Source organism: Bactrocera neohumeralis, chromosome 2 (genome assembly GCF_024586455.1).
Source record: "Bactrocera neohumeralis isolate Rockhampton chromosome 2, APGP_CSIRO_Bneo_wtdbg2-racon-allhic-juicebox.fasta_v2, whole genome shotgun sequence".
Lineage (NCBI taxonomy): Eukaryota > Metazoa > Arthropoda > Insecta > Diptera > Tephritidae > Bactrocera > Bactrocera neohumeralis.
In genome coordinates this window covers 89,785,625-89,802,000 of record NC_065919.1, presented here as the reverse complement: position 1 = coordinate 89,802,000, position 16,376 = coordinate 89,785,625, and the positions used below count along the sequence as shown (strand labels likewise).

The 16,376-nt window shown below is 35.7% G+C and overlaps 1 protein-coding gene across 2 annotated transcripts; it reads left to right on the top strand.

Annotated features, from left to right (window-relative positions):
- Positions 1 to 6,207: 6,207 nt before the first annotated feature.
- Positions 6,208 to 6,924, top strand: LOC126751501 (claw keratin-like). Of its 2 annotated transcripts, XM_050461818.1 has the most exons (2): positions 6,208 to 6,676; positions 6,740 to 6,924. In XM_050461818.1, the coding sequence occupies exons 1-2, from the start codon at positions 6,340 to 6,342 to the stop codon at positions 6,784 to 6,786; spliced, it is 384 nt and encodes a 127-aa protein (XP_050317775.1). In that variant the 5' UTR covers positions 6,208 to 6,339; the 3' UTR covers positions 6,787 to 6,924. The 2 variants fall into 2 exon arrangements, with proteins under 2 accessions (XP_050317775.1, XP_050317774.1); XM_050461817.1 differs by having other exon boundaries at positions 6,208 to 6,924.
- The last annotated feature ends 9,452 nt before the right edge of the window (positions 6,925 to 16,376 follow it).

The window sequence follows — 16,376 nt, the reverse complement described above, 5'->3', positions numbered from 1 at the left end:
CCATTAAGAAATGCCAAACAATACTGAACAAAAATAACATGACAGCTTGACAAGACTCACGCATGATCTTGACAATGAAAAAACGTGCCTCTACTTGGATCACCGGTTATGTGTATATAGATAAGGCCAACAATATATATATGTAAATATGTTTACTATAGTAAATTAAAGTAAAATTGTAATCAAAAATAAAAACCAGTTCTTCAACGCAATGTTTTTCATCTTTATGTCATTATTGAGGCAATATTTTATAATTTTTTGATTAATAAAAAATCCCCTTCAATGATTTCGCATGTAATAAAGTCGTCTTAACAAATCAATAGCTTGTACATACATTAATGTTTATTTATAATAACTTATAGCAAAATTAAATTTATCTAGCGTATTAGAGAAGTAAATACATTCATTTTTATCAAATAGATACTTTAGTAATTCTTTCCATTACAATTTACAATCAAAACCTCAAAAATGCGGTCCTCGTCCAAATGTTTGTTCTCTTTACCCTGGGTTGTTTGTATAGACTTACGCTATTCATAGAAAATCCTCCAATAATTATATTGTTATATTATAGAGAAGTGAAATTAATTCATGCCGCCAAATTAATTTAAATATTTTATTTCTTTTCTTTAAAAACCAATACCGTGATTTTTTTGTGATACCAAAAGGCAAGAACAGGTTCTAATGCGAACGCAAACAAACGTTTTCGTAAGCCAGTTTAGTTTTTTTTTCGGTTAACAATAACCGCGTCCAGTAAACAAATATCACTTCAATCAATAAATATTTGTTTCGCATGACTCATTAACTCAATGGGATGCCGAAAGGTATTCTACATATGTATGTATATACGATATGTATTATACTGGCACGGCTTATTTTACCTTACGGACAAATGAACTAGTTCTACACTAACTTACAAATAATGTGACGGCTTAATTCAACTTAATAGCCAATTAAATGTTCATTATACCACCAACTGGTAGTTTTTACATGAAGATGTTCTTTTAATACTTCAAAACAAAACAAAAACACTAGGTTTTGCACTTAAAAAACCAATAGTTCCAGCAGCAATAAATTGTTTCATAACTAGTCCAAATCCAGTATTTTTCTTACTAGTTCCATTTCGGTTCGAAATTTATTGTTTTAAGGGGCTATACCAGTGTGACACTTTCAAAAAAAAAAAATTTTTTTTTTTTGCTTTTTTCGATAGCTTATATATTCAAAAATATCCTGTGAAATCGGCGAGGTCGTATTTTAAATAGTTTTTGAATGGCAGCGTTCTAAATAGCGACCGCTCAGAGGTGCAAACATATATAAGTGAAACTTTAAACGCGTTTTTCTCGAAACGACATTTTTCAAATTTGCTGACATTATAACTCAACGAGAAATTAACCGATCGACTTCAAATTAAAACTGGATATAGTTGAATACATTTGCTATACAATAGACTACGATCTTTTTGATTGGCTGAAAATTGTCAATTTGGCATTAAAAAAACGACAATTTTTTTCGTAAAAAAACGATTTTTTTTTTTCAAAATGGCGCCATTTTCTTAATTTTTGATATTTTTCAAAGATCGTAGTCCATTGTATAGAAAATATATTTAAGTTTAATAAACATTTTGAATTTTTTTGTTTCAGCTACTCAATCGACCGGAATCATGCCAGCAGTTGAGGCACTTTTTTTTTTGGCACTTCCGCAGACAGCACATTACTCCGTTATTTTTCAATATTTTTGTAAATTTTTTTTTTTAATATAGCTAAAAATATACTTTATTACGTCCATAGAACGTCGAAACATTCAATCTAGTACTTTCTTTTAAAAAAATTCACGAAAATCGCCTAATTTTTCATGCGTCACACTGGTATAGCCCCTTAAACTGGTATTTTCGGATATGAGTTCTATTTTGCTAGCGGAGTTCTTTATACGCATATTAAATAAGTACTGACTAGCAAATCTTCTAATTAAGCTGTGGTTTCACTGGATATAAAATATAAATTACATTCAAAAAAAAGATTTAAAAAAAGAAAAAAAGGTAACTTCGATTGCACTTAACTAATAATACCCTTCACAAACACAGAAGGTTAATTACTAGAACTTCATTCCGATCATTCAGTTTATTTGACAGTTATATGCTATGGTGATCCGATCTGAACAATTTCTTCGGAGTTTGTATTATTTCCTTAGATAGTAATCCATGCAAAGGTTCTTGAAGATGTTTCGTGAAATGGAAATGTTTTTCGCGCAAGCACTGAATTTCGATCATTCAGTTTAAATGGCAGTTATATCTGGCCTGATATCGGCTGTTCCGACATATGAGCAGCTTCTTAAGGAGTAAACAACGTATGAAAAACATCAGATCGATATCTCAAAAGCTGAGCGTCTAGTTTACCTATATGCAGACTGACGGACATGGTTAAATTGACTCAGCTCATTATGCTGATCTTTTAAATATTATGTATATGCAAATGGGGTGTTCCATTTAAAACTTTTTGTTTATTTCATCACGGATACCTGAAAATGTTAGCACTTAGTTTTGACTTTAAATGTTTTCTTTTCGATTTTTCTCGCTTTCCACATATTTTTTCAATAAAAAAATGTTTTCAATAAAATATAAAGTCTCCGAGCTTTCCTTCTGCGTGGTATAATCTTCAGGCAAACCTAATATAGTATCTTGTTCAGGGTATAAAAATTGAGAAAACAGGTTTTAAGGAATGAAATAAATAAATATAAAGTATGGTAAGTATATTCCATTTCATTTCAGTAACTGGAGAATTAAATTAATTATGCAATTTTTTTGCACAATTTTACTATAGCCAAGTGAACAGATATCTTTTATATCATTTCTTGCTAATGAGGCTTAAATTGTTTGTGCATATAATTACTTTTAAAGTAACGATTGCTCTTTAAAGTGTCGATTACAGCCAGTATGTGCATCCAAAATATCCAGTAATAAATCGCCTATTTTGCCATGCACTTTTATGAATTCGCGCAATTAGCACTTCATTAGTTATATACAAACTATACATATGTACAAACAAGGGAGTAAACGGTTGCCTTGTATGCCCGGTTAATAACCTAAGCAAACATTTTTACTGTCAAAAGATAACTAATTACTACTTGTCTAGATCGTTGCAATGTATGTAGGAATGGCGGATCTTCTGTTTGCCATTCTAGACTTTCACAGATTTCTGTCCGAAGTGAGCCCAACTGCATCCAAATTTAAGTTTACAGAAAATAAATGATGAAAGAATAAGGAATTTGGAAGAGTTTTGTTTTCTCACATAGTATGCGACTTTTAAAAAATTAAATGCAAAATAACGCAACAACACTTTTCATACGTTCACAGACGAAGAAAAAACGATGTAATAGAATCCACACATATTGAAAAAAAATTTGGATTTTATTTAAAGAATGATCAAATATTGGTTATATCTAATAGCATTGACAGATGGCAGAGTTAATCCAGATTAACTACATTAAACAGGACTTAGGGAATTAACTGCATTAATCCGGATTAATTCCGGAGTTAGTGAAGATAACCCCGTTGCTAACTCCCATTTAATCGGCAAAATTTTAGAGAGCTGTAGCTGTATTTTCGCTGGCAACATTGTTAGAAATGGCCAATTTTAATCTATGGTGAATGAAAAACAAGCAACACTGACAGCTGTTTCTCAAATTTTCAATAATAAAACAAGAAGTTTATGTTATGAAGCAGTTTTAAAAATAACGTGTTGATATGTTTTTGTAAAAATCGGTCGGCTAACAACGGCAATGTTTAACTTATGTCCATTTTCACTAAAAATATTATAAAAATGACACTCAGCTCTTTACGAGAGTTTCAAACTCGCATAGCTGCCGTCTGTTATAGCCCTGACAGACGACAGCGCTAATATGCATTAGCGGGCTTAATTTACATTTACTTGCGCATTTGACACATGTTAATGCAAATTTGTAATGCACAAGAATTTCGTGCATTTAGCTGAATTTACCAAAGTTGAGTAGGCAACACTGCTCAAAAATGGCCGATTTTTGCTATGTTTTGACAGATAGCGCTTGAAGTCTGCCGCCTCCTTTGCGTTTACAGCATCAAAGGTAAGCAGTTTTATATTGCTAATTACATTATGTGTAAGTATAGTAACATAAACAAATTTTAATATTTTTAGATGGCAGAAAATAAATAACGCACAGTTTGCTACCCATTTTTCCAATATTCTTAACTTTTTCGCACACTTTTTTCGCATTACAATCCATTATTATTTAACTCTATTATATCTGAACGTAGTTAATACTAAACGATTTTTTTCGTTAAATTTATGTATGTATATTGATTTTCCAAAACTACCAAAATTTCTATTAATAATTTCTCTTATTCGTTTTTATTTCACTTTTTTTTAAATAAACAAATTTCACAATCAGCTGTCTAAATGCACAAGTCTGCCGTCTGTCGCCATAAAATTTCAATGCGCATTAACGTTGCTTAATGCGTATTAATTTTGCTCGTCTGTCAGGGCTATTACCTGCAAATTTGGACATGAAGTGCGCATTTAATCCGGATTAACGCTGCCGTCTGTCAAGGCTATTAAAAAGGAAGCTTAATTTTTTACAATATTAAATATCGTAAGCAATAAAAAACTCAATTTTGATTTTTTTGATGACATGTTTTGCATTTCAGTTGACAATATCTAAGTGTCTGTTATTGGTTAACAAAAGATATAGAAATATAGCCCGCACGTTATATCATAGTTTTAAGTTTCTCCGTTTACATATTTACTTATCTTTTATTTATAAATACTTTCTTCTCTATTTAAATATTAAATTAATAAATGCAAATCTTAAAATTTGCTGAAGATTTCGGTTCAAATAATGTGGGAGTTAATCAATAGCAGCGAATTATTGGAACTTAGGGCATTAAAGAGCTTTTATGCTATATGAATATCTCAATAATCTTATATGATTTGTTATATGTGATATACTACCTACCATAGCTATAATACCCTCCACATGGACATTTCTTATAGGAACTGTACGTATAATTAAATCTGAAATCGTAATCGTCCAACACTTCTTCTAGCTAGGTTGTTTGATATAAGCATAAGAAAAAGTCTTTTCGTATTTCTAATAAAACTTTAACTCATTTTTTTATATTTATACTAATAAATAGATAAACAAATATGTTCAACTTTGCTCGATCACTTTTTGCCATGTTGCTAGAGACATTATTCCATTAGTGTAAAACTCATTAGTGTAAATCGAAATTTCGAAATCTCCAGAACGGAAGCGAGCGAACCATTGTTATGCTTCACGAACTGATACAGCATCGTGTCCGTAAACTTCACAAAATTGCAAAATATAGCGAATTTCTTCATTATTTTCACTCATTTTTGAACAGCTGTAACTTTTTTTCAACTTCCCCGAATTTTTGGCTAAATGAAGCTTAACACTATATGGTATGACACAGTGTGATCGGTAGCACTGGAGATATACGACTGCAACGACATCTATTGTCAAAATACGAAAAGACTTTTTCGACTACGCAATATATAGCTGCCATAGAAGCTGAACGTTCGGAATAAAGTTCTTGTAACGAATCTTTTGTATTCGTAGCTGATTTTACAGCTTCTGTGCAACCGAAATCAATGTTTATTTTTGGTTTTATTTTCTTTTTATATTATTCAGAAACAATTATTGTTATATCGCTGGTCACATGAAATTGACTTTCGATTCCTTTCGATTCTAACTTTAAGTCCTCAGTCCGCACTCCAGAATACTCATACATTATTTAACAATTTAGGTGCATTGGATTTTCCTATTTGGATACTGCCGAATCGATCTAGTATATAACGCATATATCGACTTAATGAAACAGAAGCTGTAATGAGCCAGCCGTATACTCCCTTGTATAAAAATCAAGTTAATTACTTTGTTGTTGTTTCCATGTATACATTTGTAACAAGAAAGTCAAGCTTAAATTTGGCGATCAGAGATGCAACGAATGGAATGAACTTAGCGGCTTTTGCTAATAAATCTGTTGAATATATAAACACGTGTGTTTACCGATTCGCATTTATTTTTTAACTCATTCTTTTCATTTCTTTTTTCTGTTTTGTTTTTTTGGGTATTTCCCAATTGACCGCAAAGAGCGAAATGTTAGTAAACAGAAACCGCCTATGGTTGGAGATTTGCGGCGCAATATCATTATAAAAGCATTAACCGCTTTTGACAGCGAACATAGTCGAGCTCCAGCTAAATCTATAGAAACAACTCATCATTGGAGAGAGTGAAATTTGAAAGTGCTAAAGTGCTAATTAATAAAGAAACGCCAGCAGATCGTCCACAAAAATGCGAGGAATCGCTATCGTTTTCTTAGCCTTTTTGGCTTATTCGAGCGCTTATCCGCTAGAGGAGCAACAGGTCAGTGTTCTAGTACCTGAAAGTTCGCTACAAGTGGAAGCTTCCGAAAAGGATGCAGTAGTACCCGACGCATCCGAAATTGTACAAATTGTAGCCGTGCCGGTAGCAGAAGCAGTGCAATCAAAGGCTCAGCAACTTTTGGATGTTGATGCGGGCGTTTCGGCAAGCATTGAAGGAGCTCGTCAAGCACGTCAGTTCGGTTATGGCGGATTCGGCGGCTTTCCCGGCGGAGGTTATGGCGGCTTTCCCGGCGGTGGTTATGGTGGCTACGGCGGATATGGTGGCTACGGTAGATATGGTGGCTACGGAGGTTATGGCGGCTACGGAGGCTACGGAGGCCATCGACATGGTCATCGTGGTGGATTTTTTGGCTAAAATATATGGGAGGAATAAGAAGCTTTAATTGTGATAAATTATGTAAAAGTCAAATGTGTGTACACTTACATCTACATATTTATTTAATGAAAAAACTGAAATAAAAAATTGACGGAATCGTGACCAAAAAAGAAATAACTCCCTAGTTTGTGTGTAGTTAGTGTGCATTATAGTGGTACTTTTAGATGAAAGCGTCGACAAAACTTGGAAGAAACTCTATGGAATGTCCAGCTTGGCATTCAAATTTTTAACCTGTTGCATTCAATATTACTGAGTTCACCAAAGCATTAGAAGATTTAAATAATACGAAGGCTTAGTGACTCGAGTCGTTATACATAGGTAATCCTCTTGCTTAAAACTGAATAACTCTTTTTTTGTGAATATGTTGGGTGGATCTGGCTACCATAGGATAAGCAAAGTGAATTTTGAAAAAAAATTTAATATTTCTTGGAGCTCAATGAAAGTCACGCTGAAATTATTGAATTCGAATCCTCCATTCGTGGAAAATGGCTAATCGAACAAATAACTGGTATAAAGCAAGCATACTGCTAAAATAGAACTGAGCGATTATATCATTTTAATATAGCCTCTTCTTTAAAATCTCAGTTTAATCCTTCCTTGCTATTAAGAATTTTTGTGTTGATCATGACATTTACTCATCTTTATTCATTAGCTGATATTCTTGTCAAATTGTGAATTCTGATTTTCGCACATTTCAGAGCGTTTGACATTAACAGCAGCGTTCATTGAGGCCTCTGACCGAACACTACTCAGTAAAAGCCGTCATTCACTGTCGCTGTGCAAAGCCAGTCAAGATGTTAATTACCGATACGACTAGTTGCACCAAAGTTGTCCTTGCAGACATTTCGAATGCACCGCTATAACTAACTGTTTTAACATTTTCTGTTATTTACGATTTTGCTTTGCGTTGCTGTAAGCGCCTTTTATGCGAAAAGAACTTTTTATTATTTACACAGAGCGAATCAAAGCGTGAGACGTCAAACCAAACGAAGAAAGTAAGCAAAAACAAATAAAACGCCCAACGGTCCGCTCAAGTTTTCCATTTGATAATGTTTTTGCTCGTTGTTTTGTTTGACGAGCTGCTTCGCTTTGCATTCATTGCTCTATGCACAACTGTTTGGTATTTATTTATTTACTATTTGTTTTGCCGTTTTCCATTTGCTGCGTGTGTGCAGAATTGCAATCAGATAACACCTTTTCGTCATTCTTTCAGTCATTCGTTCATTCATTCCTTCTGCTATTCAACTATTCAGAGTCCTGTTGTGAACTGCTCTCCACTTCGGCCCACAACCTCGCTGTACAAACATTCTCGCACTCGCGGCACCTTATTATGGCCAATAGGCTGTGGGCGTTTGTAAATATGCTCAGCACTCAGCACTCAGCACTAATTTTAAGTGGGCAAAGCAGAAGCGTGGAAAGCGTCAGCTGTGCAGCAGGTAATTGCTGCCCTGTAAATGCAACTTAAATTCTGCCATAGCTTCTTCAATTTACCAAACTAAGAAAGAGCTTGGAAATCGTGGCAATCTCTACTTCAATGCATAATACGCAAAATAAATAGTCAAAGGAGTAGTTAAATGAGCCGCTGGCTCCTTGCTGACGCGGGGAGAATAACCACCACTTTACAGGGTGACTGCATTCAATATGTGCCGCAATTGCAATACTCTGAATCCATATAGCCTCTTCTCATATGTTACCGCTGTGCTCACGCTTTTGATTCTTATCTACTGACTAAACTGAACGCTCTAACTTAGGAGGCAAGATGATTAGGAAGCCGCGATACAAACGGAGTTAATTATAGGCCTCTGTATAACATATGAAAAAGATGAGCGTAGTTCAGGCCATATTTTAGAACAAAGAAACTAAACTGTGACCACATATCATATGCATATAATATCGGGTGATTTTTTTGAGGTTAGGATTTTCATGCATTAGTATTTGACAGATCACGTGGGATTTCAGACATGGTGTCAAAGAGAAAGATGCTCAGTATGCTTTGACATTTCATCATGAATAGACTTACTAACGAGCAACGCTTGCAAATCATTGAATTTTATTACCAAAATCAGTGTTCGGTTCGAAATGTGTTTCGCGCTTTACGTCCGATTTATGGTCTACATAATCGACCAAGTGAGCAAACAATTAATGCGATTATGACCAAGTTTCGCACTCAGTTTACTTTATTGGACATTAAACCAACCACACGAATGCGTACAGTGCGTACAGAAGAGAATATTGCGTCTGTTTCTGAGAGTGTGGCTGAAGACCGTGAAATGTCGATTCGTCGCCGTTCGCAGCAATTGGGTTTGTGTTATTCGACCACATGGAAGATTTTACGCAAAGATCTTGGTGTAAAACCGTATAAAATACAGCTCGTGCAAGAACTGAAGCCGAACGATCTGCCACAACGTCGAATTTTCAGTGAATGGGCCCTAGAAAAGTTGGCAGAAAATCCGCTTTTTTATCGACAAATTTTGTTCAGCGATGAGGCTCATTTCTGGTTGAATGGCTACGTAAATAAGCAAAATTGCCGCATTTGGGGTGAAGAGCAACCAGAAGCCGTTCAAGAACTGCCCATGCATCCCGAAAAATGCACTGTTTGGTGTGGTTTGTACGCTGGTGGAATCATTGGACCGTATTTTTCAAAGATGCTGTTGGACGCAACGTTACGGTGAATGGCGATCGCTATCGTTCGATGCTAACAAACTTTTTGTTGCCAAAAATGGAAGAACTGAACTTGGTTGACATGTGGTTTCAACAAGATGGCGCTACATGCCACACAGCTCGCGATTCTATGGCCATTTTGAGGGAAAACTTCGGAGAACAATTCATCTCAAGAAATGGACCCGTAAGTTGGCCACCAAGATCATGCGATTTAACGCCTTTAGACTATTTTTTGTGGGGCTACGTCAAGTCTAAAGTCTACAGAAATAAGCCAGCAACTATTCCAGCTTTGGAAGACAACATTTCCGAAGAAATTCGGGCTATAAGTTATCAAGCTCTTAAAAAATCACCCGATATAAGATACTCATCACAATTTCCAGACAGTAATTATATATTAAGTAATTTTTAGCTAGTTCCACAAAACCACATATACGAGATCGCGTATTCGTTTGGAGCAGCCTGTAAGACGAAAAATTTGCTAATTTTTGTTGTACCACTTAATGTCGACTTTTCATTCGATTTCAACTCGTCTGGGATTTATTCGGCTTTCAATCTCAAATGTACAATTATAATGAAGTGAGCAACAACTACACGCATACAAAACAGTAGTATAAGGTGGAGAAACACTAATAAGTAGAGCCTTTCTTCGAAGTAGCATTTCAGCATTCTTTATCAAAGTAGCTTCTTAAGGCAAAAAGCAACCAATCAACAACCGACCAACACGAATGTTCTACTCCATCATAAATAAGTATGTACACTAGTGGGCAAAATAATATAGTGTTCGTCATAAAATATGCACAGAGGACAAGAAATAGTAAGACTTCTTAATTTAAATTTCGCGGGAAAACCATTTCTCGAAACATGTTTTTTACGTTGATATGACTGTCAGTGACATCTGTGCCAAATGCCACATCAAAATAATCGTTAGTGGTTGCCTTCTTGAACTACGATTGCCTTCTTGAACTACATAAAGGACATTCGACAATTTTTACGATGAGAGAAATTATTCTGGTGCCGAACCGTTCAGAATGTTGGAAAATACCTTCTGTGAAAATTGTTTGTCGCGAGCAAGTCTTTTTGATTTTATTCAGACAGGGTCGAGAACGCGTCGACGACGAATCACGACCAGAACGGCCATCAAGATCGCCTGAAGATCAACCCGTTTTCGAAAAACAGCGCCTAGTTGACGTCCATGAAATAATGCTTTCCGACTATCAAGATGTCATAAAGCGTATTATTACTGACGATGAGTATTGGATCTATGCTTATCGTGGCAAAGGTGACTCGAAAGCGAAAAAGCAACTCAAAGAAGGTCGAAAATCAAGGTTTTGTTGACAAGTTTCTTCGATTATCGAAGTGTTGAGAATAGACAAATTGTTTCCGACCGTCCAAACTGTCAAAAAGGAATACTATTTGAGTGCTATGCGTCGTTTGTGAGAAGCTCTTCGTAAAAAGAGGCCGGAATTATGGACCGACAACTGTTGGTTTTTGCACCACGATATTGCACTGTCGCATACTGCATTGATCCTTCGTGAGTTTTTCGCTAAATTATCAAGCAACATCGTAAAGCAAACACCTTATTCGTCTCATTTAGATCGCTGTGACTTCTGGCTATTCAGCAAACTCAAAGGATTGCTTCGGGGAAACCGTTTTGAAAAAATGAAGACATTAATCGCTACGCGCATTGAAAGCTATTCCGAAAATTGATTTTAACAACTGCTTCGAAGCTTGGAGAAAATATTCCCACAAGTATATTGGTGACAAGAAGAATTACTTTTAGGGAGGCAATATATGTATATTTTGAAGAATAAATTTAGGAATTTTAAAATTATAAACAAAGTCTTACTATTTTTGCTCTTAGCAGTATACAAGTACGTATATAAACAGAAACATCTCTCCTAAAATCGTGTTTAGACCCCGATTTTTTCACACTTCAACTATTTTCCCCCAGTAACCTTAAAATAGATATGCCTGAGTTTCGCTTTTATTCTGCCCACAACTGTACGTAAGAAGATATGGAGCAACTTTTCAAACCCACCCCACACTTCCTTAGGGCGTCAAGTTGTATTGGGAATTCATCTCGCCGATGCATTGCCGGTCCGCGTACAATTAATGAAAATTGCAATGGCGCGTTGAAGGTTGAGGACTAGCTGTGTTGCTCGACTGAAGCTCGGAAAGCGCTCAGTTAATTGTAGGTTAGCAGAGGAAGTAAATATTCGCAGTTGTTGCGCAAAAAAAGCAAGGGAAATGAAACAAACAAGCGCAGTGAATTGCTTTCAATACTCACAACTGTAAATATAGCACTTTTTCCTATTTAACCATCTAGTTGAACCTGTAGCTGGGGGTTGTAACAAGCGGAAACAGCCGTTGAGGATTGTAAAGCAGCAAGCAAGAAAGCAGGCAAGTCTGGTACTCAATCGTTAAATACCGTTACAATAGCAAAAAAGCAACTTTGTATCTTAAAACCGGATAGAGCAAAGTTGCTGGGAAGTGTGCACCGAAGTAGAGAGGGAAGCTCTCGAACCCATTGTGGTTGTTTGCATGCATACAAGCATACAATTACAAAGAGCAAAGGAAGTGGTTTGTATGGTATGGTGAAGAAGAGAAAATCCTCATGGAAAGCTCAACGAGTGAATGGAAGAAGGCAAATATCCGTGCAGCAAATGTAATTGAAGTTTTATTGAAAACGATTGAATAGCGGTCAAGTTAAGTGATTTAGATGGATGGATTGAAGAGCAGCACATATATGTATACGTACTTACGTTCGAAGTGCCAAAGGACAGGTGGACAATTGCTCAAGGACATACATACAGACATACGTACACACATATGTAGATGCATGGGGACGCCAATTCACACGGTGTGTTTACTCAAATTGCCCTCGCACTTACGGAGACCACGCGGATATCTATCAAATGAGCAACCATGTAAGTGAGTATGTATATGTATTTATGTATGCACGGGTGTATATGTATAAATGTGTGTATGCAATTGCGCAAATTAATGAACGGAAGTGCCAGTGGCTGAACTGAAGAGCAAATACGTTCAACTGGAATATGCAAATAAATTTGTGAAATGAGAAAATGAGCTCAACACAAACATTGACTAAGTTAGAACCCGCTTGCCTCGCAAATGTGACTTCATTAGTGTGCAACAAGAATGCGGCAAACAGAAAAGTAATTATAGTAGTGTAACGTTAAGAACACACACCGCAAATGAGGATGAGCAATATGCAAATGCGAAAATGCATTAAGTTCAATTGAATTCAAATAAAAACTTAAATAAATACCTTCGGTAAGTATGGAGTGGCGAACTATTTTGAAGTTCTAATTATAAATTAATTTATATTAACTTGATATTTTTGGTAGACTTGTCTTAACCAAAAAGTGCACTATCCCACAGTTAGTAGCTTTGTGATCTGTGGAGTGTCGCTTTTTTTAACCAGAAGATGAGAGCAGATGGACATTTGCAATTAAAAGATTAAAATTTTCAAGATATTGACATGTTTTCACGCTTTATTGGGTTCTTTTTAAATTACTCAGCCAAAACCTTCTAATCTGTAAATATTAAAGTAAACATATGGAAAGTATCCATAAAAAAATTCTAGGCGCCCTGTTGTAGAAGTAAACTTCAGGTTCAGATTCAAGCATATATCTCTTCATATGGACACAAGACCACAAGCAACTCTGAATCCTTATACACAGGTTGCTTCTATTTGGAAAAGATACTGCATACTCATATAACGCATAACTTCTTGAGCTGAACTACGCATTGTTATATTCTCTAGATACAACCAAATTTTATATTAACTCGAATCCTCCTGGTACTTTTATTGTCTGGGATTTCTGAAATATTTAAAGGGATGACTTTTATAGGTCCAATGATCACTTACGTACCATCTTTATTTTAAGGCATCATTCCTAAACCGACTTTTGAGGTGTGACCATATGGTCACACTGAGCATGATATGGGGTAATTTTTCTCATGTTTTTATTTGAAGTAAAGCAAAGATTTATCCCACATATTTAAACTAAACAAGTGTGAATTAAACGAAAATGATTTAAACAGTTATTTAAGTATATATTGAAAACTATTTTTTATTAAAATAATATACATTAAAAACTATTTTTTATAAAAACATTTTATACCGTATCGTATTTAATAATTAAGATGGCACATGATATTTCTCAAAACATTTTACGCAAATCCCAACGTTACATTTCGAGCACTCGGTTCTACCAACAGAAACGCACAAATCGGCAGCACAACGTCTTCTTTTTTCGCAAGGACGAACGAAATGATTGAGCCCATCATGTCTCAATGTCTCCTCTGCTGTTCCTTCCAAAGATCTTTTTTGAGGACCCTTTGATTTGGGGCGGTCACCAAAGTGTTTACAATAGTAAATGGCTATTTGTCGCCGAAACTCGAGCTGAGGTATTTCTGGGTAGACTGATCTGTGTAGCAGCCAGCTATTTTGTACCGAAACGTCAACTAGCCACGTAAAGATACTATTCCACCATTTCTTTCCTCTTATACCTATTCGATACAAGCCCACATTCTGATCCATACGATCTACGCCGCTCATATATTTATTGTACTCCCTGATAACTAATGGCCGTGGAACATCAATAAATTTTTTTTGCTTCTGTGAGTATCGAACTGCATTTGTTACCGGGTTTGCGCCATACGTAGTCGAAGCGATGCTAACAACTGCGTTATCATTCCATTTTGTGAGAAAAATATTAGCTTCTTTCAATTTTGTAGACTCAATATGACCACGCTCCTTATTTTTCAATATTTTTTTATGTTCAATCGGGCAACTTTTTGGCAGCCGATTTTCCCGGATCGTACCTGTTGCGGTATATCCTCGAGCTTTCAAGTAAACTAACAGAGGAACACTGGTGAAAAGATTGTCAAAATAGAAGGAAAATGGTAGATTCTGAACCGCTGGTGTAAAATCGTCTATCATATTCAGCAGTGGAGCTGCGCATTTTCCAAATGTTTGCTCGTAGGTACTATTGGCACGAGGATTATTTCCTTGATAAATTTCAAAATTAACTAAATATCCCGATATCGTACACAAGGACCAAACTTTATAACCGAACCGTAATGGTTTTCCTTTGATGAACTGCTTGCATCCGTGACGCCCAAAATATGATATCATGCTCTCGTCAAATGAAAGCTGTTGTTCTGGATGGAAATGTTTCAGCATATTTGATTTTAAGTGGTCGGTTAATGACCGCAGTTTCCACATCTTATCTCCGTCAGTTATTTTTTTACAACTATCCTCAAAGTGTAAGAATCTCAAAATTTCCTCGAATCGATTTCTACGCATAGCTAAGTATACCATCTCATTGCGCATGTCATTGTCAACGCTCCAAAATGACCTGAACGTACTTCGACCATTGTATCCACTGACCAACAAGATGGCTATGAAAACTTTAAGCTCCGCACTGGTAATTTGAGGATTTGGTTTACCAAGAAAAATTGCATATCTTCGCGATTCGTTTATAATGTGCTCTATGAGTTCATCGTCAAAAAACTTTTCAAGTTGCTCATGAGGCTTCACCTTACAGTCTTCAAAATTTCGTGAAGGGAAAATGGGGATCAATCCGTCCGAGTTATCTTCTACCCACGTAAAATGTGATTCCTTACGTAACAGTGGCGGTGGCACTGAAGACGGTGTAGGTTTCACTTTTCGTAAGCCGCTGACATACGTTTCAGGTTGTGATGAGGACGGTTCTATTGATATTTCGCCCTGTTCCTCTAACAAATTAGTTTGCAAGTTCTGAGTAGAGTTTTCTAATATGTCGATCAACACAGAATCAGCAACTTCCAAGTCATCCTCCTCATCATCATTATCAATCGTTAAAACCCTTTTACCACTGCTCATCACTAACTCACAAGGTGCCTTCAATTGACCAACACATATATCCTCTGGCTTACCTACGTCGTCTTCATCACCATCATCTTCTCCACTGATTCCACCATTTTCGTTGTCCGGAGGTAAGATATATAGAGCAGCGGGCGAATCTTCTTCATCGCTATCACAAAAGTCATTTAGATAGTAAATAACCTCTTGTGTGTTTAAACGTCTGAAAGTTTGGAAAGAATTCACCACGAATTATAAAGTTTTCAATTCATTTGAACGAAAATTACGTTACATAAAATGAGCTTTTAATCTAGCCCAGCGTGACCATATGGTCAACACCAGGAAAAAATACCGTTAATGGTCAACAAGAACATTTTATTTTTTTACAAAATATAGTTGTCATATATTTTCACTTTATTATTATTCAAATTGAAACTTAACTTCTTTTAAAAACAACACACTTCAAAAAATATTACGGTACTTACCCTTTGTTTCTATCAAATTTCGCATTTTTTGCCATATTTTTTTCTTTCAACTTTTTCACACCTGCTCACTTCGAAACAAAGACACTTTATGAAAAATTTTAAACGCAGTTCGCTTCGCGCATGCGTATTTACATGGAAAAAGCTAGTTCAAAGGAAATTATTTGGGTGAGCTCTGATTTTTTTTTTTAAATTCAACTACTACTTCTTGCGTGACCATATGGTCACGCTGGGGTTAACTGAGTTAATTCACTGAATTTTCAGCGCTATTGCATTTGCCAAATACAGCAGTGATATCTCCGTAACGTTCTCTTCTAGAATACATTAGATAGTTGGTCCAAAGGATTTAGATATAAGTATGTTACTAAAAACATACAACTTTGGTTAGACTTATATTGGAAAAGTTACCAAATCCATTCCGACAAGTTAGACCACAATTTTTACTTTACGCCTTAGGGAATTTCCGATGATTTTATGTTAAGTCTTCATCCATACTCTAGCGGTTTAAAACTTATTTCTACTACACTTTCGAATCGTAGGGAAATGCTTGATGG